Source organism: Anopheles funestus, chromosome 2RL (genome assembly GCF_943734845.2).
Source record: "Anopheles funestus chromosome 2RL, idAnoFuneDA-416_04, whole genome shotgun sequence".
Taxonomy (NCBI): Eukaryota; Metazoa; Arthropoda; class Insecta; order Diptera; family Culicidae; genus Anopheles; species Anopheles funestus.
Window position 1 is genome coordinate 80,286,639 of NC_064598.1, and position 27,708 is coordinate 80,314,346.

General features: G+C 41.8%; 2 protein-coding genes across 5 annotated transcripts in view; one reads left to right on the forward strand and one right to left on the reverse strand.

Moving 5' to 3' along the window:
* Positions 1-27,708, forward strand: part of LOC125760733 (protein outspread) — a 191,310-nt gene that overhangs the window by 94,202 nt on the left and 69,400 nt on the right. For all 4 annotated transcript variants that reach the window (XM_049421138.1, XM_049421139.1, XM_049421141.1 and 1 more), the window contains exon 2: positions 8,159-8,242. In XM_049421138.1, the coding sequence (XP_049277095.1) occupies positions 8,159-8,242 (84 nt within the window). The remainder of the gene's footprint in view (positions 1-8,158; positions 8,243-27,708) is intronic.
* On the reverse strand, positions 9,366-10,616 carry LOC125760746 (CLIP domain-containing serine protease B15-like). The gene is made up of 2 exons (XM_049421174.1): positions 10,132-10,616; positions 9,366-10,070 (listed from the first exon to the last, which is right to left on the reverse strand). Exons 1-2 carry the CDS (start codon positions 10,548-10,550, stop codon positions 9,410-9,412), a joined length of 1,080 nt encoding a protein of 359 aa, XP_049277131.1. The 5' UTR covers positions 10,551-10,616; the 3' UTR covers positions 9,366-9,409.

Genomic DNA, 27,708 nt, shown 5'->3' on the forward strand with positions numbered 1-27,708 from the left:
GTACGATGCATTTGCGCGCACGAGGAAATGTGTTTTCTTTTGGGCCGTTGTTGACAATTGTCTATTGGTTTTGCATAGAGGAGCGCACACGCGGACACACTGGCACGGATGCATATAAATCAAAATAACAACTTTCGCCGACCCTTTCACTGGTTTGAAGTTTTTTACGCCGATGGACCAATGCAATCCGACTGAATCAATGCGTTATGTGGTGTTAGGGTATTGCGTATTGGGAATAGAATCTTACATAAATCTTTTCTATTTTTTATTTCAAAACAGTATTTACCCATCGAAAATAATCAGAGTTTATCCAACCATTTAAAGTTATGTTTGACTGCATTATATGGCTGCAATTTTCAATTCTGAATAAACAAAAAATCAAGTACAATGTTATACCTTAGTAAGTTTTCCTATAAACATAACATCCACACAGACACAGCGGGTCATTCGCGGAGGTCAGCATAGTTTTTGAATCGGTCGTTATGTTTCCTAAAAGGTAATCCTCTCTCCCTCACTGTACCCCCCCCAACCGGACGCACGAAATGTCCGCCCGCTGTGGAATGCGCATCAAAAGGCCTACGCAATATACCTTCAAATCGGCAATGAAAGCCGATCGAGATGGCTAACAGGTTCCACCCGCTGCCCCAAAATGGCAGCGCACACCGGGGTCCGAAAATGTTTTTTTTTCTCCACCGCGTGCGTGCGTTTACCATGCGGGGAGATCGAAGATCGAGCGCCAAGGTCAAGAAACAGTTACCTTTAAGTGATTCGTTAAAGCCACCCCGTCAATGCGCTGACAGGCTGAGTAGATTGGACTTCAGCAAGTGGCTGAAGAGCAACCAGGTTGGAAAACCAATGTGTGATGGTGTTTGCTTCCCCACCCCGTTTTTGGGGTGTTTCGCCCCCTCTTCCATGTTGGTCTGTTTTTGGTTTACTTTGGAGATTGTTGCTAAATATAAGTAGGCATAAAAAAACTATTAACGGAAAGCAATGATAATAGTAATAACAATAAAATGCTCATCTCGGATGATCCCACATGACGCTGATGACGATCAAGATTATGCTGGGAAGAGACACACTATAAAGTGACAGTGAGACGTGTGGCGGAGATTCAAAAAAGGAAGGCAAGGGGATGAGCTCTTACTACACCTGCAACCAACAGAAACCTGCCAGCGCAAAGATGATCATCGATTTTGGGCACGAGCACATGATCGCGCAATCGAAATCGACGGCCTAACTGGTCGCTGTAACGCACCGAAAAAAAAACCACCTCCTCCTCACAAAAACAGCTGCCAATAAATAGAAAGAGCCATAAAAAACGAAAGATAAAATGTTATTCACTGTTCGTTTTTTTTTTCGTGAAAGATGCTTCTTTATTCAGCACAAGCTTTTGAAAAGAAGAAATGATTTACTGAGGAGACAGGAAAGGTAAAAAAAAAACCTTAATATACTAAAGAAAAAAGAACACCCACCCTTTGGCTTTCCTATCCGTTTTTTTATGAATTGTATGGAGAATTGGTTTTTTGTTGGTTGTTGTTGCTTCTTTGGTTTCATCCAAATCAAACCATCTGTACCCATCAAATTCATCGGGAGGGTTTTTTTTCGTCGAAAGGCCATCCATATCGAATGGAGGCTTCACGCCGAAGCTTGGGAAATTTATGTTGCGCCCGGGCTTTACGTTCACGGATAGTACACGGGATTGCCTTCGCTAGGCGATCGATTTTGCTGATTTATCTGACGAAACAAAAAAAAACCCAACGTTAGCTTCAGGGAGCTTCTTCTTCCAACGGTGGGATGTGTAAGGTGCCGCGCGCATAAAACAACGGGTACGGCTGGGGTTAGGGACAGGAGTTCCTAATGGTCAGCAAGTTGTCCATTTAAATCGATTTGAATGAGACTATGATGAGTTTATGTGAGCCATAAATAATGGGGTCTTTAGGCTGTCGTGCCAGATAAAAGGAATCGCCTTTTTCGATAAATGGCTCGTAGCTCCGGTCGATGTAAGATATGAAAACAACAAATATTAATTCCTACTGATTTTATGTGTTTTTTATAGTTTTGGCAAAAATCGTTACAAAAAAAATTGGCAGCAAGAAAAAATATTTCAGACCACACAAAATAGGGAGAAAAAAACTCCCAAAAATATTTAAAAATCAAAATTATTGAATATAATTATTTATAAAATTAATTAATGTCCCCAGTACTGCCAAGAGGAGTTTCGGAATAAAGCAGCTAAGTTATAACCATTTCTAGACTCTTTTCAAGTTGATCTAGAATATATTAAGGTAGATGCGGAATTGTTCCGTCTTCTTGGGACATTTGCCACAAAAAATCGATTCTGAACAAAAGTCTTCCATTTAACAAATTTCAGGTTGTTATTTCTGGGTTTCGGAACTGCCGAGAGTTAGATATTAAACATCTAATATATTATACCGTTACTAGTAAATTACCCAAAAAAGATTATAATTTTGTTATTTAATTTCTAAACAACTGTATTGAATACGGCGTGTTAAGAGAAAAGTGATTCCAATTTACAATTTTTCATATGACATCAGACGTAAACCTAAATTTCGATCAATTATTAGACACATGTTCCTTAAAGTTCATTACTCGACTCAAAAGCAACATCATCACCCCTTGATCTATCGCTAGAAATCACGAACCAACCTGCCGATCCATCCAATTCGATCGCATCCCCGTGTAAGGTCGATTGTGCAGTATTGCGCCATTCGTCGATTCGAGGTTCGATCGACACAAACCGTTCGATACCCCAACCGACTGCATAGTTTACCCTGGTGTCTGCGTCGTCTGGCGATGGAACGAAGCGCACTGTAATAAGATGCGCATGGTACGCTTAAAGATGCCCGTACCGTCGCGTTCCCACGATTAAAAATCGTTTCACCCATCCTTCCAGCAACCCCACGTTGTGTGGTGCCAAGACACTCAAGCAAACGTAGATCGCCACGTGTGTGTGCCATCTTCCACTGGCGTGAAGAGTCTTCAAACGAGACTGGTGAGAAGGCATCAACAGCAGGTTGGCAAACACGCAAACGCGTGACGTTTTTTGGGCGATCAGGTCAAGCAAAAGTTTAGCGCTGGAGTGGAGCCGGTTACGCAACCTTCGGTCGAATGCTGGGTTTGCAACTTTACCTATCAGTTCCAAGTGTACCAAAGTGGATGCCCGTTGTTGTATATCATCAAATCGCTGCCGCTGGGCCTTCTGGGACACCTGAGAATCAATCGATCGATCCGGGCATGAGTGTGCGAGGGAAGGAAACGGTTTTTGTGTTATGTCTTTTTGCCCCTAGCGCAATGTAGTAGTGTATGATCGCCGCCTGTCATTTGGTGCTGATAGGAAAACGTGCAAAATCGCTTCATTCGGCTTTTGCTGACTCAAGGGCATATCATTTATGGAATGCATCGATCCCACCAACCGGCCGACATGTTGTCGGGTGCCCGCGCTTACATCATGCTACCGATTTGCATGAAGCATGTAAACCGTAGACGGCACGCCAATTCGTTCGAAGAGACGATGGTTGACGAAACGAAACGCTAACCACGAATGGGTTGATTAAGACAAGAGTCATTGACTGTATTATGAGAAACAAGAAAAGATTCTTTTGCATTAATTATAATTAGGTTTTACACTTCATCTTCAAGTGTCCTACATTTTATAATTATTCAAATGATCTTAACTAAAAATAATTATTATCATTTTTATGTTCTTGTAGCGATGCATTCTACTTTATTTGAAGCAAGAATAGCGTGATGCCAATTTCAACAGCTACATCTGTCCGAAAACTAGGACAACGTTCCGTTAGTGTGACAATTGTAACTCTTATCCAACGCCTTAACTCCACACCTAACACTCTAGCAAAAGTTCACTTGCAAACGTTTCACGCTGACCATTCACACCTCCACAGAAAAACAATGAAACAAATGTGTAAATTCAAATTACCTGCCCGTCAAAACCGGCCTGCTGCTTGCTGTGGACATAGATTGTGCACCGTTTCAAACCCACCACCGCTTTTCGGGGGGGATGCATGCCATGTTTGCGTTGCGTTAGTGTAACGAACCACCCCCGACGATCGACTCGTGTTTGCAGCGGTACGCTTCCGGAAAGTGTTCTGTCCCCGTTTTTCACCGACAACAGGTTCCATTCTTCATACGGCAACAAATACACCGGCACTGTTTTGTATTATTTTGTTAATGTTTTTTTTTCAGGTTTGTCTTTCGGTACAGAAATCAACGCCACAAACATTTGACGGAAATAAATGGTGACATTTAACACACTCGATCCCATTATTTCCCTACCATTCGTGTTGTTTTTGACTGCATTACAACCCGACCCGGCGACACTGGGTGAACTGCTCCAACCACCAGAGCTCGGTACGAGGTTGTCGGTAGGGTCAGCGACAAGAATGTAAATGTTTCCCCCGCATCCCTAGGAAACGGCCCTACTGGAAAACGATCCAAACAGTAGGCTCGTTTTTTTAACTCTCCATGCACTAAATGCAATCCCACCAAAGTTCGTTTTTTTATGCAGTGAAAGGCGTTTGTTATGTGGAAGCTGAATTCATTTACATATTTTGTGTATACCAAGTTGCTTCCAGTAGCATTAAAATTGGGCAACAATCACACTGTAATTGAGCAATCTTTAGTCTGCGACTGTGTTAAAAGCTTTGGATGAATGACATACAGCTTAATGCTTTGCGCTGGGAAATCGATGAAAAAACAGTGATACCAGGTTTTAATTATTTTAAAAACAGATATATTAAAATACAAAAAAGTTCAATTTCTGTTTAAAAAAAAAATAAGTGGCTTCTGTTGTCTTTGAATTTTACTATTTAATAAAAATATTACGAAATATTATACAGTGAAACGTCGATTATCCGTGCTCATCGCGGCTCAGGCCTTGAGGGATAAGCGAATTGGTACGGATATTAAGCAAAACTCTTTTTATTGATAAATATCAGTTTTTGCTGTGTAATGGGTGTGGACAAAAATTGTTGGTAATTTTTTTAGTTACACTTTGCAAAATAATTCTGTTCTGTTCGGTTAAACTTGAGCAAATTGAGGTTTTTATTTCTTGCCATCATAGGTTTTGTAGTTAAATGTCAATTCGCCACTTGGAACTGTCATTTCCGAACTGCACGGATAATGGAACTGCCGGTGTAAAGGATAATCGGCACTCCACTGTACTATACAGTAGCACGTCGAATATCCGGGGGCGGATTAACCGTGCGCCAAAAATTGACAGCTCTTCAACCGTGGTGAACGTTTGTACCGAACTCAGGTTGGATATAACTGTTAAAATCGTCACCAAACGATATTTTTGAAATGATTTTATTTTACGTTCTAAACTTTAATTATTATTTGATAATAATTTGCTTTATCCAGAATCATTTTTAGGATCAAAAGAATCACCATAGTATATGTGGTATATAGACGCTGTATACGCTCTGCCTAGATATATAAATGGACTTGATATTTAAGGGACTATTATCCGTGGAAATCGATTAACCGGCATTAATCCGGTCCCGAGCACCCCCGATAATCGGCGTTCTACTGTATTTAGTTTTTTTTACTATTGTACCAAGTAAGGTCAACAATTTGGAGCAATTTTTTATATATATTTTTTCAAATATCCAAAATACAGTAGCAAAGGTCCAGTTATCAATTTGTTAATATGGTGTCCGCTATGTTCCGCTAAAGGCTACTGGTTTTTAGAAGCTAAGCTTTTTTTCTGCATACTTTAAAATAAAACCCATAAAAAAGCACCATGTCATTGATGAAAAATTTCACCACACCGCTTCTGAAAGCAACACTGATTTACCGCGCAAAAGACAGAGAAACAGCTAAACTATGTCAAAATTTATCCAATAAGCATTAATGTTTATTGACAGGTGTACGAGCGCTTGCTGGCTGTTCGTAAATCGTCCCGAATCCTTCACCTTACAGGAATTAAACACCCAAAAATCTGGCGTTCCGTTCGCTATCAAAGAAACCCCCGTCCCAACGGGTAAAACGAACCACTCACTTTGAATTCGCGAGAAAAAAAGAAAGAAATACACAAAAAAAACAGGCAAAGCTACAAACGAGTGTCACTTGAAAGCGGATGGAAGGCTTATTTCGATGGCTTCGATTTGAATCTTGCGTTGTTTCGCAATGCTTTCGAAATGAAAATATGAAACCAGAAGCTATCGCACTGCCAAAACATTATTGGCTACCGGTGTGGTTCTAGCAGTGCTGTGGTACAGAAAACCGGAGTGGTTGCGAAGAGGCCACCCCTCAATCAACGGGGTGAGTTCTGTTTTAGTAGGTCAATTGGTACATTCACCTCGATGTTGGGAAGAGAACGGGAGAAAGAACAGGACCACTACCGTCCCATACCAAGAATGCCCCAAACCCCACCTCCCTTTCGAACTCTCCTTCCGGATCGCTTATGTTTAATTAAGCCAAATGATGCCGAAGTGCACTTTGATCAATTTATTAATTGGGTGAATGTTCTTATACACTATTACGGTGGGAGCGTTTGTTTTTTTTGCACGAACTCAATGATGGACCATTCAGCCAGCCGAGACGGGCAATGAACAGAATGTTGCGCAAAAAAAAAGAAACAAACAAACTCCCTCTCGATGATTCCGATTGTGTGAGTCAGTCAGTCTGCTGGGTTGGCTTTACCGTTTCGCAGACCATGGGTACGTACTAACTGTTGCACTTGTAAATTTGTGCAATTTTTCAAGCCTCTCCTGCTCAATAAAAAAAAGCTGACCCATTCGCGCTTGTTGATTCTGCGCATACGCGAGCTGTTTGCCGGCTATTGCGACTATTAAGCTCATTGATCCCGTTTTTATTTCCCTTCTTGACGAGTGTGGTGTACCGTCGTGTAACGAACGGTCGCTGCTGAGATCGGTGATTGCACTCGATCGTTAGTACCTCTACCCGTTCCGGCGTTTGGTTTAGTGTTCTTGTTTTCGAGCGCACCATTGAAATTATTAACGGTTGGGGCTCAGAATGAAGGGAGACCATCGGAGATGGTGCTTAAATAGTTGATTTCAGCAAAACCGGGGGTAGAAAGTGAATGCTCGCACGATGCACGAAACCGATGCTGAAGATTACTAGGTTGTGTTGGGTGTTTCGGTTCGGCTAAAATACAATAAAAAATAAATGGATCTACCGGTCCATTTAATCAGAGCACCGTTTTTTTTTCGGGGGTTCCGTATGCTTTCATCCCTCTCATAACCAGTGGTAGTTGCAACGAACGAACCTCATTTGGAAATCACTTTAATATTGGGTTTAAGTTAAAAGATCAATAAAGCTGTCAACACAATTCCAAACGGGTCGAAACGAGTGTCGTTTTATTAGCAAGAATCAATTCCCAGCCCCCACACTGGCCCTGTTGCATGCTCGAGGGGTGCGACCCCAAAAAACAATATGCTTATTGTTTCGGCTGCTAATTTGCCTTTCATTTATGGCACTGATTTTTATCTGATTGCACCTTCTAGCTAAATAAAGATAATGCTACCGACTGACTTAAGTTATGGATTTGGCTTTGTGTAATATCCACAAAATATCCTTTGGTTAATGGGAAAATGGGTACATTTAGTAAACCAAGTGTACTATTTCATACTAACGATCTTATGTCTAAGGCAATTATCTTATAATTTAACAAGGTTCCGCTGCATTTGAATAGCGTTTACTGTACCACTGAAAAAAATGCCTAATTTATTTTAAGTTTTTTAAACTCTCCATCGAAGCGTCGTGTAGGCGTGCAGTTAAAATTTCTGCCTCCGGAGCGAATTACTATTGTTCTGCGTTAGTTCGAACTGTCAAAACCAAATGTCAATTCAATGTTGCAAATGTCAAACTAATTTCAGATGTCATTGTAAATTACATTTTTAAATTAATGAGTAAAAATAGTAACGCCAACCAAGTGCATGAACCTCACATATATCGAAATTTTTTTTAAACCCAACATTTTAAAAGAACGGAAAAAAATCTCACGAATTCCACGTACAACTTTGTATACCAAATATTTACCATATTTTTTGTATCTTTCTAACACGCATACACTGACTGCAAATGGCGTATGCATCTGCATGCAGCGTACCATAATGTCTCATACTTTGTTTACTCTTCTCACTATACTTTGCAGGCAACGCGAAAGGTGTCAAAACGTGGATATTTATTCGTCGCCCCCTGGGACTGGGACTTTAGCAATCCGGTGTACAGAACAAAGGTAAGTGGTACGAACGAGCCTGAAACCATCCTGTCGCGAATGTCACTTGGTATCATGCTTGTCGAGAGTGTCTACTGCTCCGGTACTGTACGGTGACGGATTTGGAACGGATCGATGGATCACGATCCACCAGCGAACAATCTTGGGTGGTTTGGTGATCGAATGAAAGGGACAAACGTTGAATTTTGTTAGTTCGCTGGCCCAGTGTGTTGTTTATTTATCACTTGCAACTCCTCTGCAGCTGTCACTACGTACAACCGCACGGCAAAGTACGCTTCTGCACCATCACCACGAAGGTGCCAAGGTGACAAAAGAATGGTTCACCAGGGTAAGGGTGGATGCAAATTAAATCGTTTAGTCAGCGCCACGGCCTAATGTCCACAGCTGGAAGCGGTACAAGTTAAGCGCTGCCGTGCCGAACACACGCCAACAAACTCCAGACCTACATCTCGCTCGTTCCAAACGATACCATTCTTGAGCATGAGCTGCATGTCGCCAGTTGTTAGATCAACTGTGTTTCACTTCTAGCCCCCCCCCCCCCCCCCACGGAACGGAAGGAAAAGGGGAGTTGCGGAGAAGACGCTGGGATTAGTTGGATTCCAGTTGGTCGAGTAGTAAACGGTAGCCATGGTGCACTCGATATATCCGGGAGCAGCGTTCAGCTGTCGATAGGACAACCGTTGATCGACACGAACGCCAGAGGGACCAAATGGCGCGTCGGTTTACGGTCGAGTGCGATCGGTTTTTTTTGCCGATCGCGCGGCCCGATTTCGCCATCGTTCGCTCCGGTTGACTACGGTGCGATTGATGGATGTCAAAAAGTGGCTGATTAATTTACATATCAGGTGCAAAGGAAACCGGTGGCTGCAGCACCAGCTGACTTGCTACCGATGCTTGATTGATCCAACGTCCCCGCCGGAGTAGAGTTAGCGCGCTGCGCAACAAATTGGACGACGCAACACTGCCGCGTCCGTTTCAAGTGCCAGGTGTCTGCGTTGGAACGCTGCATTTTGTTCGACTTGCCGTGCTTTTGATAGCTGTGCTCGATGTTGACCTAGATGGTGGGCAATGTGGATAATTAGATCTGTGAAGTAAATTATCTTCAAACATACAACCGCGGGTATTTAAGCGATTTACAATAGTTTACTATTATTTTATTGCCTTTACTTATGATGCTGACGAGTTTCTAGTTCTTTTTATAATGCCTGACTTAGAAGACTTGTCGACGGCCCACTGAATCCAATCACTATAGTAAGCAACATTAGTATATACACCTGGGAGTGATCTGCCGCAACGATATGATCCAAAACTTATGACTCCAATCAGTACCCAGCGATTGGCTTCTCGTTTCATGAGACCACCTCCCGAGTCACCATAGCATACGTCTCTGCTAGGAACACCTCCAACGCACAGTTGTATTCGGGAGACTGCCGCTTCTTGCATCCGATAAGCCTTAACGCAGGTACTAATATTTCTGCCCATCATTTCAAGTTTGTACTTCCGAAACAATGCCCTAAATGACTTCGTTCTGCCCCAACCAGTGGCGGTAAAATTCTGACGCACTATGTCAGGAACTTCGGTACTCCAGTTCGGTAGACAGGCAGGGCCTATCTGCGCACCGTACTCCACCGGCTGAGCCAACTTGAGTAGTGCAATGTCGTGCAGGAAGTCTTTCCGATTTGTGTGATAAGAATCATGAGTAACGATCAGTTCCACACTGTAGTCCACCGGTTTCTGCGGGTTGCAAACATATCTGTTGCGCACGTACATACAATCCTCATCTTGTCCAAGGTCCCAATCCCCCAGACGTACCCGGTAGTCGGAAGCGCTGAAATAATGACGACATCGTTCATAACAAATTGCGGGAATTCACATCGCTTATCACTTACGGTTTGCTAACACCGTGCACATCAACAAAACAGTGAGCTGCTGATAGAACGAATCGTGTACTGATGAGTGAACCACTACAAACAATCTTTCTCACCCATTGCAGCATAACCATAGCTGCCCAGGGAAATTGGTCCAGCTGTGTTTCTCGACTGTCGAAGCTAAATTCACCAGCATACTCGGAGATTCGTCCACAGTTTGGTTCATTTTGAAACACCGGACAGCAAACGTTTGTCGAATGAAATTCACTGTTCTGAAGTTCCTCCCGAAATGAGGTACACTGTGAAGCTGGTACGAGAATACCTTTCGGTTCACCTTCACGGTTTTCCAATATACACTCTTCCTCAGCCTCCGCAATGTAAGAATTCCAGCTTAAAAAAGCTACCAGTTGCAGAAATATTCGAATGTCTTTTACATTCATTTCAAATGTTATATTTATTACTTCCACACGCGTGTACGACTCGATTAAAACTAAGCGGCTGTTGTTGATGGAGTGAGCATTCTACACCGAAATGTAAATCACGCATTGATAAGAATTCCCATGTTATCAGCGTTCTCAGTTCTTGGATGTTGATGATGTCACTGGTTGATGACAAACTCCTTAACAGTAGTATAAAATGTTACTGATAGTTAGTTTATAGCAACATGTACAAAATACTTCCGCCTGAAGGTATTTGGAAACCTTCGTTCGAGAAATGTAACTTTTTGTCTGGGTTTAGTCGAAGATCTCAGTCGTAAAAAGATTCAGTTAAAATCAAAAAGAAATTATTTGAATTGTAACATTTAATGTACTAGAATAAATCAATCTACACGAGAACATACTCATTATATTTTTCCTAGTGAGAATTTTCCTAATGAGAATCATTCCTGTGTGCAGGATTTCAGAATCATAAAGCCGAAAGAAAACTCAGGTGAACGAATCTTAAAAATTCCTGACGACATCTTTATTTACGAACTCTTAAGAAAGTGCAATTTTTCGGTTACGTTTAGTATGACCTATTTAAATTACGTAATTTTTTACCACATCTCCTCAACTATATATTATCGTATTCCTCACCATGATACTTAAAGTATGATCAGCTCAAGTCAAACTGCGCGCTTATTAAATAACTTTTTCCTGCACCGATGTTTTCAAACATCCAAATGCTCAACAAAACATCTGTTACCATACCTTCCCTTTAAGTGAGAGCGAGATATTGCAACAGCTTTTCCGCCTGCTTACTGTACCACATTTAGTACGCAATCAAATCGATCGCAAATCGTGTTCACGAACTGGCAACCCGCGTAGCGGCATGGTTAATCGAAACGCGACTTTCACGGTTACGCCACACTGGCAACACCCAATTTTTACCGTGACGCAGTTCTCGGGGATATTTCGGGACTCCGGCACACCGATGCGTTCCGATCGCTAAAATTCAGCTAGACGAACCCATTGACCGGTGCGACCCATCGCGGGTTCCAACCCCATTAAACGCACACGAACGCGTCTGACAACTGACGTCGGGTTGGCTCAAACCGTGTCCGCGGGCGGACAGTCCGTTTTCGTGAAAGGACCTCCGCGTACCTTTAAACACCATAATTGACTGCATGATAGTAGAAATAAACGCAACAACACACCCCCTCCTGCCGTTCTGCATTCTCTTTTTCTCGCCATAAAGTATCCGGGCATGGGGTGTTAGTGAAACGTCTATCCTGTGTGCAGGATTTCAGAATCATAAAGCCGAAAGCAAAACGCTGATGCAATGATTACAAAATTGATTCGATTTCCTACAGATTAGCCGAAACTGGGTGGTAAGGTGTGTAAAAGCCCAACCGCGCGTTTGCTTGCTTCTCGATTTTTCATCAAACCCCCATTTCCCCCGACCAAATGAAGCGTAAGAAAGAGAAGGGGGGAAAAACGAAGGCGGAAGAAAGGCCCAGCCCAGTGCAAGATCCTCAAGGCACAAATCGGGGAATTGGCTTTTCGCTTTTATTCTTTACATAATTTCATTGCTTTCATTTCGTTGGAGCAAAAGAAGGAATGCACCCCAAACAAACGTTACTGTTTTATTTCGGGGTGGTACTGGGGGTAGGCCTCGCAATCGTAGCGAGATGTGTGCGCACCCTCCGCAGAGAGGTTTGCCCCGCATGATCAATCAATCGGGGGTTGGGTGGATCGGATGGGCGAATATCGGAGGGCATTTATGCTCGTCCACGAAATGACGGCCCACTTTTGTTTGTGTATACGTTTTTTTTTGCTTTTTGAAAAAGCCAGTCAATCTTTTCCAGTTTCCCGCTTATGTTTGAATTCCAATCGATTACTTCGGATTAGAGAGAGAGAGAGAGAGAGAGAGAGAGAGAGAGAGAGAGAGAGAGAGAGAGAGAGTAAAAAAAGAGATTTACTTTTCTTCCATTTCTGTCTACAATTCGATTGGGCGCTGTAAACATAAAGTGAATTTAATTTCATTCTACCCATTTCGTTCTTCTTCGTTCCGACCCTTTCGTTGGTCGAAAAAGTCGAAAAAGCCTTAATAATTTATTTTTCACGCAATTAATTTCGAGCATAATTTTCAGTTTTCAATCGTGCCATTTTCGGCACGATTTTGTTGGTTGCGTGTTTAGTGTACCACGCGAACAAATGCCAGCTTATCTGCAGCCAGCAGTAAATCAATTAAAAATTAGTACCACTTCACCGTACCGCGACAGGAACAAAATATCGCCATCACGCGTCCAGTGAAACAATGGACGCAACATAAATGTGCCACAGCGCCGAGGGATCGATGTCGAAATGATTTAAAATTATCCGTCTGCCGGTGTAAAGGAAAGCGCTTTCGTTTCGGCATTCGGTCCGCCGATGCGGATTCGACTCCTACGCAACTGTCACGCGGGTTTTTTGTTTTCGTTGTTGCTGCAGTCTCGCCAACAGACACAGACTGCATCTTGCAAGTTTGGTGCCATTTATCGATCGAGCTTTTCGGATTCGGTACGAAAACGATTGCGAAAGTTGAAGCGAAACACCACGCAGTTTCGCGCTTGAACGATTTGTTCCTTTTTTAATATTACTAAAGCACGCGGTCTCCATACAAAGCAAGCGGAATCTTTTCCACAAACGAATCGAAAGTGTAAATAAATACGTACCCCCCCGAGGCAGACGAACGAGGGAATCATTTAATTTCAATTTAAACGAATTAATCGATCTCAATTAATCAATTTCTCACGACCACGGCCACAGTCGCGACAGTTTGTCGCTTTGGCTGTCTCGCTGTGTATACACCCTCTGGGCCGGCATTAGTCATCCAAAACCTTCACCATTCAATTGAATTTCCGTTTTGCAATTTTCCTTCCACCAAGCTGCATATTGGCGTTTGTTTTCCACTTTTCCGATGCGGAAAGTGCAATGAAACTGTTCCAACTTTTCTTTACGCCGCGGCACTGTTCGGAGTTCAATCGAGTCAGTTCCAGCTGACGCGTGCACTCCCGATCCCGCCGTGTTGTTTGTTGCAGGAAATGAATAATACTTTTCTTTTCACCGACACTTTACCCCTTCTCTGGGGGAAAGACGCGGCTTACCTCGTACAGTAGACAGACGCTAAAGAGAAGAGTGGACGAAGTCTATCGTGTGCGATTAAACTCGACTTCGTGTCCGATTGATAGAACCCGGTAGAGGTGGTGGTCAGTGGTGAGGGTTGGTATGGTGACCGGAAATTAACCTGCAACGGCAAGCGGTTTGAAGATGCAACATGCCCGGAAGAATGGTGAAGCCGGGGATTGGCAATAACCGGCTCCAATGAACCGTAACCGTTCGATCGGTTCGCTCGTTGCGAGATGCTTTTGTGTGGGTGGAAATGAGTGCAGTTGCATCACCAAGACGAGTGGTTTTTAATCTTACATCTTAGGTGTTTTTAGTATTTATTTTAAAGTACAGAAATTACTAATATGTACGACATTGTTTTTTGCGATACAATTTTAGGTACAAATAATTTTAAAATACATTACATGACTCAAAAAAAGCTTAAAATCGACCTTAATGTGCATTGACCATTCAAGTCAGTCTATGTAATGTAAGATATAATGCCACTGAAACCCATTTCGCCAAACAGTCACTATAAAAATGGCCAATATTGTGTTTATCACCCAATATAACAACTTCTTTAGCACCAATTCGGCCTTCTGTAAAAAAACTGTAAACCATTTCTTTCCAGACGGCCACATTCTTACCACTTACATACACACACACACACACTTCTGTTTCATTATCCACCCACCACCTATTCCTTGCACTCCTTACCACACTCTTCCCTTCATCTTCACCTTGATGCCCGTGTTGCTATGGCAACGAAATGCACTTTACGCTCATGATCAACCGTTCACTCATGATCGACAACGACGAGCGTGAGCCCGTTAGTGGTACGGCAAACAAGCAAAAAATACAACAACAAAAAACGGAGGGGAAAAAAACGAAACAAAAAACCCTTCCAGCGGGATTGCAACTGCACTCGTGCGCGTTCCGCTGCATCTCCTCGTGTAAGCTAACGCCATGGTACTGTTACATAATAGTGCAGCTAATAACGGACACGGTTAATCGTAATAACTGTAATGATGATAAGCAAAGCATTCGGTTGCATTGTGCACACACGAGTTACAACAGCAACAACCAAATGGGAAAAAGTTGTACCCCCCCGTTTTTATCCCATTTCTTCCCGCAACCCCTCTGTCGAACCGACTCGAACGGCTCAATCTCGTCTTGGCGTCCAATCACCAAATTTTTCCTTCCCGTTCACTGTATTATCCCTTTACTAGAAAAAAAACCATCAAGAAGGGATGGTAAGAATGGTTATCCCGTTCGCACGCTTTTGGAGCGATCGTCTGACCAAGGATTGAAATTCCAACCCACTAGCCTAATGCCGGCCGATGCTTGGACCACTGGCAAACGATGGATTCATCAATTTTCAATCAAGAGCTAATGATAATGGTTCGCAATTTGGCATCCGATCGTGATCGCAAAACATTCGCTGCGCAATTGGCGGCGGGGACCACAACACGAGAGAGAGATGCGCAAAATGTCGACAAACTCCTGCGCACTTCGATGTTGTGATCCATCCGCTCGGGATGCAGACAAACCAGGGCGTACATTATGCAACTCGATATCGAGGGATAGATGTTGTAGATAGAAACGGGAAGGATGAAACAAAGAGAGGGTTGGTTAAAAAATCCAATTTTCGGGTGCAATAGAAGTTTATGTCATCAGAGTAAATGATGCTGCGATGTGTGTGTATCGCGAATTTGTATGATGTGTTGTGTGGGAAGAAATGTTTTGCTTTCAGCTGCGCTTTTTTTTTATGCATATTATGCCATTGGAAACGATTTAATCTGAAGTTTTACAAGCGTAAGAAACACACGTAAGACGGCTAAAATCAAAACGAGGATTATTCTTCTTGTCACTGTTCTTCTCAAAAAGATATTTCTCCGGTGACTTGAGCTATCAAGCATTAGCAAAAGTTTTTTTTCTTCCAAATTTTTAATGCAAAAAATTTTAAAATTTGATAAATTTTTAGTTATAGTCTATAATTGTTTTTAACGTACACTATGCAATATTTTCTTAATTTTGGAAAAATGTGTCTCGTCAAATTGTTGTTGTTTCAAACTGTTTACAGTGGAACTTTATCGTAAATTCTCTTTCATGTGGTCCAGAAATACATAAGAATTATTTGTGGAGTCAATCACCAACGAGAACACTACAGTGTTTTATAATACTATTCTTTGAAATAAAAAAAACTATAAACCATAACGACGAAGTTTCGATGCTGTCCGGAAAGTGAAACAAAACGCCATATTATGGAGCAATTGAAATCAATATAACGTTGCAATTTCAAGATTGTTTAATATCTTCTTCTTCTCCTTGTCTTTACGACATCTATGGTTATACTGGTCATTTCTGGCTTACTAGATTTGTTTTACCACATAGCCGGATAGTCAGTCCTTGCTACGGGGGAACAGTCCCGGGTGGGATTTGATCGCCTATCCTGCCGTGTGGACCGACGCCCCATATTTTTTTAATAAATGTATAGTAATATTCTTGAAAATTTTTATTCATATCTTTAAATAACTGATTTTGTTAATTAAATTCGAGACATTAAAATGAAAATGGAAATCATGAAAATTATGGAATGCAATGGATGTAAAATGAATGTATTACGTATTAAAATTTTTATTCGAAATGAAATTTATTTATTAACCGTATTACAACCCAATACTTGAAAAAAGTCCTTTAAAACATGCCTTTTTTCGAATTTTATAATACTTACATTTCCCTTTAAAGGATAAATGAAATGCATTTTTTTATTATTTCTTATGGTCTCCAACATCTTGTCCGACCTAACCAGATATTGAAGGCTTCCGGGAAAACTGACGAAACCGATCATCTAAAAAAGGACAAAGTGGAGAAAGCTGCTAACTGCTCCTAAATTTTCCTCTCTATTAATACTAGCCTGTTATATTTTTTCCCCCCTCTACAAGTCTTTCTGATAACACGACAACCCTAAGAAACGCTTCGGGGGTAAACACGCTTGGTTTGGGGAGAAAAACAAAACTCACCCCCAGACGCATACACATATCGAATAAGATTGACAGATAGTGACCCGTGTCAAACGGCACTGTTTTTGATTTGTTCCTTCCGATCGGTATGTGCTGCAAGATGGATGATGTTTACGCAACATCTCGGCATCTCGACATTTCCTTCATTGCGTATGCGCTCGTACCGCCGGTTGCAGGCATGCTGCATCGATCCGTACACGCACGGCGTTACCGTTTATGTCACCGTTTGCCGGGTGACCAACAACGGCTCGAGCGGCTTCCCTAGCCGTTGGCGACGTTCGTACCGGTCCATTTATGGTGTCGAGTGTCGCTAAAGGTTGATGCACCTGTTTTTTCTTGCGCTCGTTTTTATTTTCCTGCACCCTCTCTCAGTCAAACGCGATCTGATGCAACGCACCAAACGCGCAACGCACCAAACCAGCACCGGCTCTAATGCGGCTCTTTCGAGCGCACGTTTTCCAATCCAGCCTTCTCCTGCTGAGGGCGCGCATGTGGATGAGGAAATGGACCCAATGCGAGCAACTTTTGAGAAACGTCAGGTTGTTTTTTTTTTTGCGCAATCTCGCTAGACCCCGACTAATTAGTCACCGGTGGGTCGCCGTCCAAGGCGCTGAAATAAAAACCTTACCCCAACTCTACTGCACGGTGATCTCCATCCCACCTGCACACATGGTGGTTAGTGTTGCAATTAAGCAGATCGGTAGGGCTTGAGGGCTTTTAGCTTTTATGCGGAGCGGATGCTGAGTGGATGTTGAGCTGATGTGCGTGTGTGGTTTTTATTTTCGTCCTCAACATTGTCACTGCGGCAGACCCTTAGGCGATGCATTTTTGTCTAGTTTTATTTACCCCGCTACTTCTGATTCTCTGGCCTCATCGCGCCAGAGTGTATCGCTCAAGGGGGAGAAAAAAAAGGAAAGTTGTCCCTGCCGAAAGGTACGAGCGCTTTTGGGGTGCGAGGGTTTTTGGCCATGAAATTTTTCGGACCCACCCGTCCCACTGTCGGACTGTTCCGTCCAACCCGGGAGTGTACATGGACAGGTTCGAGATCCGCCAAAGCTTGTTCACACATTCAGGTCTAAACGGACCAGAAGTGAACGGGATAGACTTGGAACCAGGGAATCGTCCTAGTCGTGACTCGCTGCAGGCTTCTTCCCGGGTTGTCGCGGCTACTGCTCGCAATATATCGCGATCCGTCGATCTGCTAACAGTATTTTCGTCAGTTCCCACCGTCCACAGAAGACAACGAGGGGAAAGGTTCGGTGGATGGTGCACGAAGGGCGGTAAAAACCAGACGCAGCGGTGCGGTTAAATGTTTTATTAATGCGTTCGAAGGTCCGATTTCCTTTCCTGTGCACGCCGTCACTCGCACAGCTTCGTGTGGTGGCTGGCGGTAGAAGAAACAATTCCCGGCGTGTGTGTGTGTGTGTGTGGATGTGGGCAGGTTCGTATGTGATAACTTGCGTTTGCCCTCGGGGCACGTAGAGAAAGTGAAATCATTCCTGAATCCTCGTAACGCGTCGGTGGCCACTTTCAAGCAATAATGTTGCACGACGTTCATGCTAGCGGGCGGTGCATTTGACGCGTATTTCAAAGTATGCAAGCGTTCGTGATAGTAAATATTATTTGATACGTTCTCTATAATATCTATTTATACAGAAAAAAATTTAAATGTTAAACAGCTTTAAACAAAATAATTGTGGTGATTAATATAAACGATGTCCTTAAACACCTACATCGGAACAAAAGAAATTAATTTGACCATCTCTTCACAGAAGATTTCCTATTTGCTATGTGCACTTTCAATTGTAATGTGCTTCACTACAAATCAAGTGCCTTCTTGTTATTTCATAAAAACAATTTTTTTAAAAGGAAGATTTCTAATTTCGTTAAAATCTACCAAGGCACACTTGCCACACAGATGAACATTTTATTAGATATTTTCTAAACATCTTCATGTTCATGTTGTTTTTGTGTAAATTAAAATAATGTTTTAAAATGGTTAAATTTTTTTCAGATATTTTTTTATCAAGCCTTAGCTTTCTAAAGTATCAATATGAAATAAATGTGGAAAGTACTACAATTGATTGCCGTTTATCCCAAAGCCTACAAAACGATTATGTGAATGTCCAATGGGCGGCCCGGTGGTGCATGTGATAAACGGCGCCAGTCCACACGGCCGGACCACGTTCAAATCCCATCCGGACCGTCCCCCCGTAGCAAGGACTGACTATCCGGCTACGTGGTAAAATAAGTCTAGTAAGCCAGAAATGGCCGGCGTGACCTGTAAGGTCGTTAAAGCCAAGAAGAAGAAGAAGAATGTCCATCCTGTTTCTAAAAGGCCTTTTCAAAGACTACTCCACACAATACTGCTAAAATTGAATATAACAGCAAAAATATAATATAACAGTTCACACATAATAGCAATATAACAGATTATAACAGTTCACACAAAAGTTTCAAAATACCTGTGCAACAGTAAATTACAAATTTAAACAAAACCGCTCATTTAAAAAAATCTCATTAACCATACAATATACAGCAGTATAATCATATGGAAGCATACATCGATGCATTAAATATATGTGTGAAATCCAACTTTATTTTACGTACAGCTGTTCGTAATCAACCGTAAAACCGCACAACAAAATAAATGTGTATTACTGGCATTTTATTTAAAAACAGTTTAATATTTTCAAACCCCCTGAAACGATTGAACCGCAACACGTTCGCATACAAAACGCTTACCATGTTGGATAAATTTCGTCATGTGGAAAATGCATCACTCACGTCACAGAAAGCCTTAACCTGACCCGAAGCGATCGTGTCGAATGTTAAGCAACCCATCCCCAACAGTCCATCAAAACCCGGTTTCACGATTAACAGCCACATAACACAACGCACACTCCCTTCCACCCGATAACCCTTCCGTCCGATCCGGTCGCTACGATTTCTCGGAAAAGAAAGTGATCTTTCACACCTTTCTCCCGGGTACCCGCCAACGGTCCCGCGTTGACACGAACGTCACCGTAGTTGTGTGATCGCCGTGACAAGTTTTATTACATCTTTCATCTTTTAATCATCACCGCGTCGGGACAGGTTACATCAAGCGCAACCCGGCCAGTGGATTTAGGATGCCTTTCCTGCCGAACCCGATCGACACTTGTTTACGTTTCATCCACAGCAATCATGTTTCGCTTCCTGATGCGATATGTACCATATCGTCAACAGTAAACAAACGACAGCAATGCGCTGTCAAAGCGACGAACCCCCTCCCTTATGGAAGGTGCGGCCAACAGCTTCCGCACTGCCATAAAATTGTGTGCGTCCCGCTGTCATACGCAGCAATTATCGTTATTATTTTTTCACCGATAATGAAACACCATCAAAGGGGGTGCAAAAATAAAATCTACAACCTAAACATCGCTCCCAGCAGAAGGGTGGTGCGTAGTTTCTTCCTTCACTCATAATGACGCGGCGAACCGTTCAACATCGATGAAGACCGGATCAACTGCGACTATATACGCTTTTTGACTCCCCATACATGCGTAGACGGAAGCGGCACCCGTGTTGGCACTATCGTTTAACGTCCCATCGTGGAACGTGGAATAGTTATGGACTGGACGCGATTCAATATAGTTTTTTTTGTTTCCTTCTCTTCCCTATCCATATTTGGCTTCTGTTGCGAAAGGAAAAGTGTGAGAAGATAGTTTGTGGGTGATTTTTTTTGTTATTATCAACAGCACAACCTACTCGCTAAAACGAACGGCTCTGTACACAGTTAGGACTGCGTCGATCAACCGTCTGTTCGAGCGGGTTTTTGGTCATTTAGCCATCGGTGGCTGATGACAGTGAAGAACTTTCTCCTGGCGATGGTGATGTTTGATTGGGAAAGTGAATCGTATCGATTTTACATCGTTTATAGCCAATGTTTAAAGAAATGATGCAATAATGCTTCCTTATGAATTTGCCGTCCACCGTTATGCCTGTTGGTCGGTTACGTTAAAGACGAAGTTGTCTCCCTTTTATGGGAGACCTTCCTTAAAGGTCTTAAATACTTCCTGATGCTTGAAGTGTTTCCAGTTGCATGTTTTTTTTTCTTTCAGTTTATATTTGAACATACGAAACCCAACAGCTTTACTAGAGAAAATACTAATTCATTGATAAAATGTATACCCGATTGTCCACCAAAAACGAGCTCTGTCTAACAAACAATCTTAATAAAATCCCACTAGCCTCCAAAGCTCTGTTTCATGTAGACGATCTAACGATGCAGTCAATGCAGTAACGAAACTTCAGCATAATAAAAAGTAAAACAATGCCAACCGTACCAGCACGCCGGAAGGTGAACGGTTCATAAAAATGTCACAGTCACACGAACGTGACAACCTTCGCGTTTCGCTCATCCATCGTTTGTCAGTGCTCAGATGCGAGAACATCTTCTTTCGTATGGTTTGTTTCTTAACATGTTGCTCCAGTACACACGATCGGACAAACTCTCAGGCAGCTTTAAAAAGAATAGCAAAAACAAAAATCAACAACCGGCTCAGCTAATAAGACAGCTCTAAGTAGACAGTTCTGGGTGGAAAAGGGTAAGCGGCGCAGCGAGCCCCTAAGAGCACGGCAGAGCAGGGTTTGTATTGCGATAATCATGTCCTAGGCCGCGAATATCACCTCCAATCGAAACGATTCGATCAATCGATCTGGATCATCTCGTTAAATCTTCGCCAGATCGTGCACAAACTGCACCTCCAGCAATCTTTCACTCCACTTATCTGCAAACCCTTACCCGAGGCGCAAGAAGAAAAAAACAGGCATAATGTAGTGGAAACACGAGAACAAATGGTGTGGAACTCCTCACCGGGAGTGCTCGTTGAGATCAGATTGGTGAGCAGTTTTTGTTTTTGTTCTTGTTGTGTTGTTTTTTCGCTCTTCTGTTTTAAGATATATAAAATAAACAAAAGACTCACACACACGAAAAAAACAAGCGACGAACCTTCAAACAGCTTTCAAACACTCGGTGTAGAAAATATGTACGAGCGGATCAACTCTCCGTAGCACTCCGTTGATCACTAAATCTAAATTGCACGAAAATGTCAATTGTGTCTGCAAGGAATTGTTTCACACTTGTTCTTCCACCCCCTTGGACCAACCTTTTCGGTCCAACCGTTCCATCGAAAGGTGTCTGGCTTATGCTACCGTGGCACTCTTTTTTTTTTGTTTATGCCACAACAGCAACAACAAAATCCTTCAAATCGAACTGATTTGCTGTGAAGTTTGTCACGACACTTTGGCTGTCGGTTGTGTGCTCGTTAGTACGCTATGGCCACCTAACTCGGCTTGCTCTCGCGTTCTTTCCTTCTCGTAACAGGAACGTACGTCTTACCGACGGGAAGTTATGTCAACAAGCGGTATAGTGCTACTGCACACTGGCGACAAATAGAAAAAAGGCACAAATTTCAAACGTGAGTTTTGAAGGACATCGGTGAAGCGTTAAACATTATTACGTTATGTTTATGGCTACGGTTGGAAGTAGCTTTTATTTACATTTGCCGTTAAACGAACGTTTATGGATTCTGGGGCAAAAAGCTTAAATAGAGCATTTAAATGTTGTGTTTTTTTTTTTCAATACTTACAACCAAAAAAATGCATTCACCGGCAATCGATCTAGTTTTCTTTTAAATGCTTATGTACATAAGCCTCTCATCGTTTAATGGCGATTGAAGCTTCCATTTTTTTGTCTATTCTATTCCCTCTCATCATCTCATCGCTACGCTAACCTAGAAAATAGTCAAAATGAAATTAATACACCTTTAAACATCTTCAATGCTTCTTCGTCTGCTTCCCAAACCGACAAAGCACCGAACGATAATGCCTTACACCGTGCGTTGTTTAATTTCCTACCGGCGTGTTCCCAAAGGGGCAAGGAGGCGCACTTTTAATTCGCAGCATCATTATTTTATCGTTTTAAAACGAAAAGCACTTTTCAATTAACACCGACCGGGTGCGCATCATTTGTGTTGCTTCTTTTCATTTCAATTTATTCGTTACTCCATTCTAACGCTTCTGATCGGTTTTGTTTCTTGGTTTCTTCCTCTTTCTCACAGGTAAGCTTTATGAGTGGCCGTGTTTTCGTGAATCAAAAACCTGAGCAAAGAATGGAACGGAACGTAAACTGTTCTACGCTTCATCGCCCGCTAGAGCAGCGTATTAGCGTCCCACACATAACGCGCAACATAACCGTATTGAAGCTGCAAAATTCTTCGTTCTTAAACCACCACTGTTGTTGGGCAGTGTGAGTCCAGTAACCGTTTATGTGCGTTCCAATGCTTAGCCAAATGAGCACGGTGGTGAGTAGGCCGTTAGGTTGGAACTACACCCCACAATCGGAAATCGACACCGCCAGCCGGTGCGTACGGGCAAGTGCTGGTTTCAGATTTCCTTTCGGCAAATTATCTAACCGAAGGGAATGAATGTGTATGTGATCGCTGCGATCGATGCCGACGGTCTGTTCTAAGCTTTGATAATCTTCTATCCTCTAATTCATCCACCCCGATACCGGGTCCAGAGCATACAGGGGTGGCAAAAGGTAAATCTCTACCGATCGGATCTTACTCGTAGAACATAAAATCCTCTAACAGATAAAATAAAATCCATCGCCGGCGCTAAGTAGCGGTACTCTTTCCTCCTTGCGCCTGGGCTGCAGACCCCAACAGGGTGAGGTCACACTATCGGCAACATATCGCAAAGCTACATTTGTGAGCAAACGAGCAAAAAAAACAAAACCTGCCACACGCCACCGGGATATCAACTCGCTTCCAATAAAAAAGAGAAATTTATCTTGCTCGTAAAGAGGAGAAAATTTAATTAAAAACTCACCCGTCTAATGCACGTGCCCATGGGCACCAAGGAGAGACCTGTGTTGACTTTCTGCCCAACCCAACCCTAAAAACCGTTCCCCCGGCACTGGAAACGGGAACTAAATTTAGATGCAATTAAAATTGTCAACTATCTTCTTTTTTTTTTGTGCTGTTGTTGCGCCGTATGTTTTGCGTTCCGAAAGTGCGTCAGGCACGGGAGAGATGATGAAGCGGTGGATGGAACATGAAGGCATGTTCTGTTTGCGATCGTTGCACCGTACGAAACTGTTGGCGCACTTGATGCGGAAATGTCGGCCGTTGCTGCTTGGCACAGGCCGAGCGGTTTCGTACGGAACCGGTTCGGGAAGTTACGGAACTGTGTTTATGCATCGGTTTGCTTCCTTTTTGACCGCACGAGTACACGCCTAGCGACATGTTTCTATTGCCAGAGAAACGTACATTGATCGATTGCAGGTTCATCTGTGTTGAAAATGTTCTAATTAGCTAATGTCATTTGGTTGTTGTCTTTGTTAAAAATAGTTGTTCTGTCTTTAGTATGCTAATTACATTTAATTTGTCGTTGTGTTTTGTTCTCTTTTCGTCATTTTCGTTACGAAATAGCTCATTGATTTCATTCTTTGACTCGTTTTACAATTTTACGAATTATCTTTTCGAAGATTATTCATTTTACATTTTACTTTATAATTTTATAAAAGTCTTTTTAATTCACTATCATAAGTTCTTAGAATTTTTAGACTTTTATTAATCTTCGAACATGTATGAATCTTCGTATAAAAATCATTAATTCGATTTAAAGACGCTTTTAAAATTATGAAATCAATTCAAATACAGAGAACGCATCTTTGCTTCCTTCCAGTTGAATGTTCTATTCATTTTTCGTGCATTGTTTTTTTTATTTAACGACAAAGTGCTAATTTTTCATCTCTTCTTACTTCGGTTCGCTTCTCGCGAAAATCACTATCAAATGGTAAACAAAATTACGATACAATTTTTTGTGCCAAAAAAAACATTTCAATCAACGAACAAACCTTTTATGGTTATGCAAATTGTTTTCGTTTTTATTTTTTGGTGCTCGATTTGCATCAGCAAAGTAATTTCAATCGCATTTTTTCGCGATTGATAGCTTCCGCCATTTCTCACCTACAGGAGACCAAGCTTTGATTAGAATTTTGTTGCAAATTTTCACCGAAGAGGGGGTAATAAAAATATATTTTCACACCTTCTCGAACCCTTTCCGAACGTTGAACTTGAGCTAAAAGGGGGCAGCTAAAAGTTGGATGAACTTTCGATTTTTCGGCCGTCGGCCGTCTGAAAATGACAGCTTCTAAAGGTGATGCTGGTGGTATAAATGTTTCAAAACAGCAAAGAGAAAAAAAACCTCCCATCCCGGTAGTGAATTTTCCTGCGAAACATGGCGTTTTATTGCACAAAATTGGGCTCCCATTGTTGAAACTGCGCAACATTCTGTTTCGATTTCTCTTCCCCTGGGTTTTTTTATCGAAGGGCAATGTAACCGTAGCTTAGAAAGGAAATTTCACACTTCACTCATCCACAGAATGAGGAGCGAATGAGGCGCATACTAGAATGACCGGGCAATTTGTCCGCCCGCTTGTGGTCAGTGACCGGAGTCGTCGGGACGGCCAGTATCCACACAGGCCGGTCATCCACTCGATCCCGTTCTGATCCCGTTTTGATAGGAAAGGAAAGCGACCGCTCTGCTTACAAACGGCCAAACGGAAATTGATCGATCGAAAGTGATACCACGGTGGACCCACTGCGCTGGTCACACACATGGGGGAAAGGTGTGTATAGCCGAGCACACATCGGTGGAAAATCGCGCTCAATTAATCTTTCCATTTCATTCGGCACGAGTGAAAAGTGAAGATTGTGGTTTTTTTTTGTGTTCTTTTTTTCCCTTTATTGTTGCTGATCAGTGTAGCAGGGTAGCATAACAGTGAAGATGAAATGTGTTCGAACTTTGATAAAGCCAACGAACGCGTTCTGCCCCCCGTAAGAATTGGATAATGTAGCGCCAGAAAGGCATTCTCATCGTGTTTCTCGCGCTAATGGAATAGGATTCGATACTGTTGAAGGGTTTTTTTGTTCGCTTAAAAGCAAAAGCAACTAAGTAGCTTTGAAACATCGAATTCTTTTGTACAATAGAAAGGAGAAACGTTTTAAAAATGGAAGCTTGCAAAAAAAGATCTTTGGGTGAGTTGTTTTGCTGAGGTAACATCTAACGGGACTAATGGAAGAAGTCTAAAGGAAGAATTTTATCTACCAATCTATAAACTATTTTTCAACTTTGTAGAAACATATTCTGCGGGAAATTATCATGTTTCTACAGTAATTCAATTTTAACATAAAAATACACAAAAAAACGCTCTAAGATCCTCATCATTAAGATGGCAAATCAAACCGATCGTTCCCATATCCATAAGCGAATGATGTTCGTTTAATTGGTACTCAAGATGGAATTTCTCGAACCATTTCATTCCTTCAACCCCTTACCCGTAACAGCAAGCGTCCGTGTGGCTTAATTTAAATATGACACCGGTATCGTTTCAACTGGATCAGCAAAAACGCTAACACCACCGACAGGTTGATGGGTGTCGGAAAGTTATATAACTTCCTTCATCACTGTCCCGACCTGTACGTCCCGGGATTTTGGGTCGTGCCTGGTCGTCGCAATTTATCTTTCGGTGCCCAATAAATCAGACTTAAATTTACGGCACCGTCGTAGTTAACGGATTTTTATGGACTCTCGTTGCCAACCCGCGCGCATATTCCTCTGTGCTGTTGCGTGGTGGTGTGTCTTTTTTTTTTGAGCCACACCAAGTTAATAAAACTTCGGTGGTCCGGTGAAATCTTCTGCCTAGGCTTGTATGTTTCGGATGTCTTCATTTTATCTTGATTACGGCCGATCGTCCTTCAGGGCAACGTTTATCCTGAACATATGGTTGCTTTCGAAAAACTTTCCCCAGAAAGGACTTTTGGTTTTGTATTCGAGAGTGGTGTTTCAAATGTTGTGGAGTGTAATTATATTTAAACGTCACTTAAATGGAGTTATTAAAAAAATTAAAACTGGTTTTTGTAAAATACACGATATATTTCATTCCTAACAATACTAATTTGATTTACTACTTGGGCTCTGGAAGAGTATTTTGTTATTTAGTTTTTGCTAACGTTCAAAGTGACAGCTGTCAAAGTTTTGAATACCAAATATTCAAAACGATATATCAAAGATGTCATTTAATTTATAATTAATTTATAATTGATATAATAAGCATTATTTCATGAGACTCCCTGTCGAAAATCATTGTTTGACGTCAATGATCACGACTAAGTAAAAGTGACGCCGTTTATAGGATATCTCTGTAAATTCGATTTATCGCTATGAGCAAAACCAAACCTAAAGATCAAACAAAACAACTTAAAAAGCACGGCATATTAAGCAAAATATTAACTCTCTCACATTTTTTTTATTTAAAGTTAATATTAATATCGTAACACAAGCACAACAATTCTGAAATTAAACCAAAAAAATCCAAAATTTAATTTCTCTATATCGCATATTTTCATATACATAAATACACCCCTAAACGGAACAAACATTTATCATCATCCCTTTGCTTGCGTACGCAGTATATAAGTTTGACCATTTGAACTCAACCCTTAACTATTTTACAAATAATACCGTCATCGACAATTTTTCAACACCATCGAATGTTGCGAGGTTTTGTTAACCACAGTCATTTTTGGTTCGATTTCCAACGTTCTGACTCGAAGATTAATAACTCGGTGATAAACATAGAATGTGAATCCTTGTTTGCGAATGGAAACCGATTACCGAATTTAAGAAAAAAAAAATCAAATACTTTATACACAATAAAAAATATCTCTCTTCCACTTTCCAAGCTTCTTCTGCTAGGAACCGTCTCGCTTTTGTTTATCATTATTCCCAGTTTGAATGCAATTATTGTTCCGTCGGTTTCGAATTTTTTGCCAAGTATCGGATTGCGTCGAAATGTTACCCCCAAAAACAGCCAAACAACCAACCTTCCAACCTTCAACGTATTCTTTTTCGTCTGTATTTTGGTATCTCCTTGCCGCGTTGTCTCTTCGAAC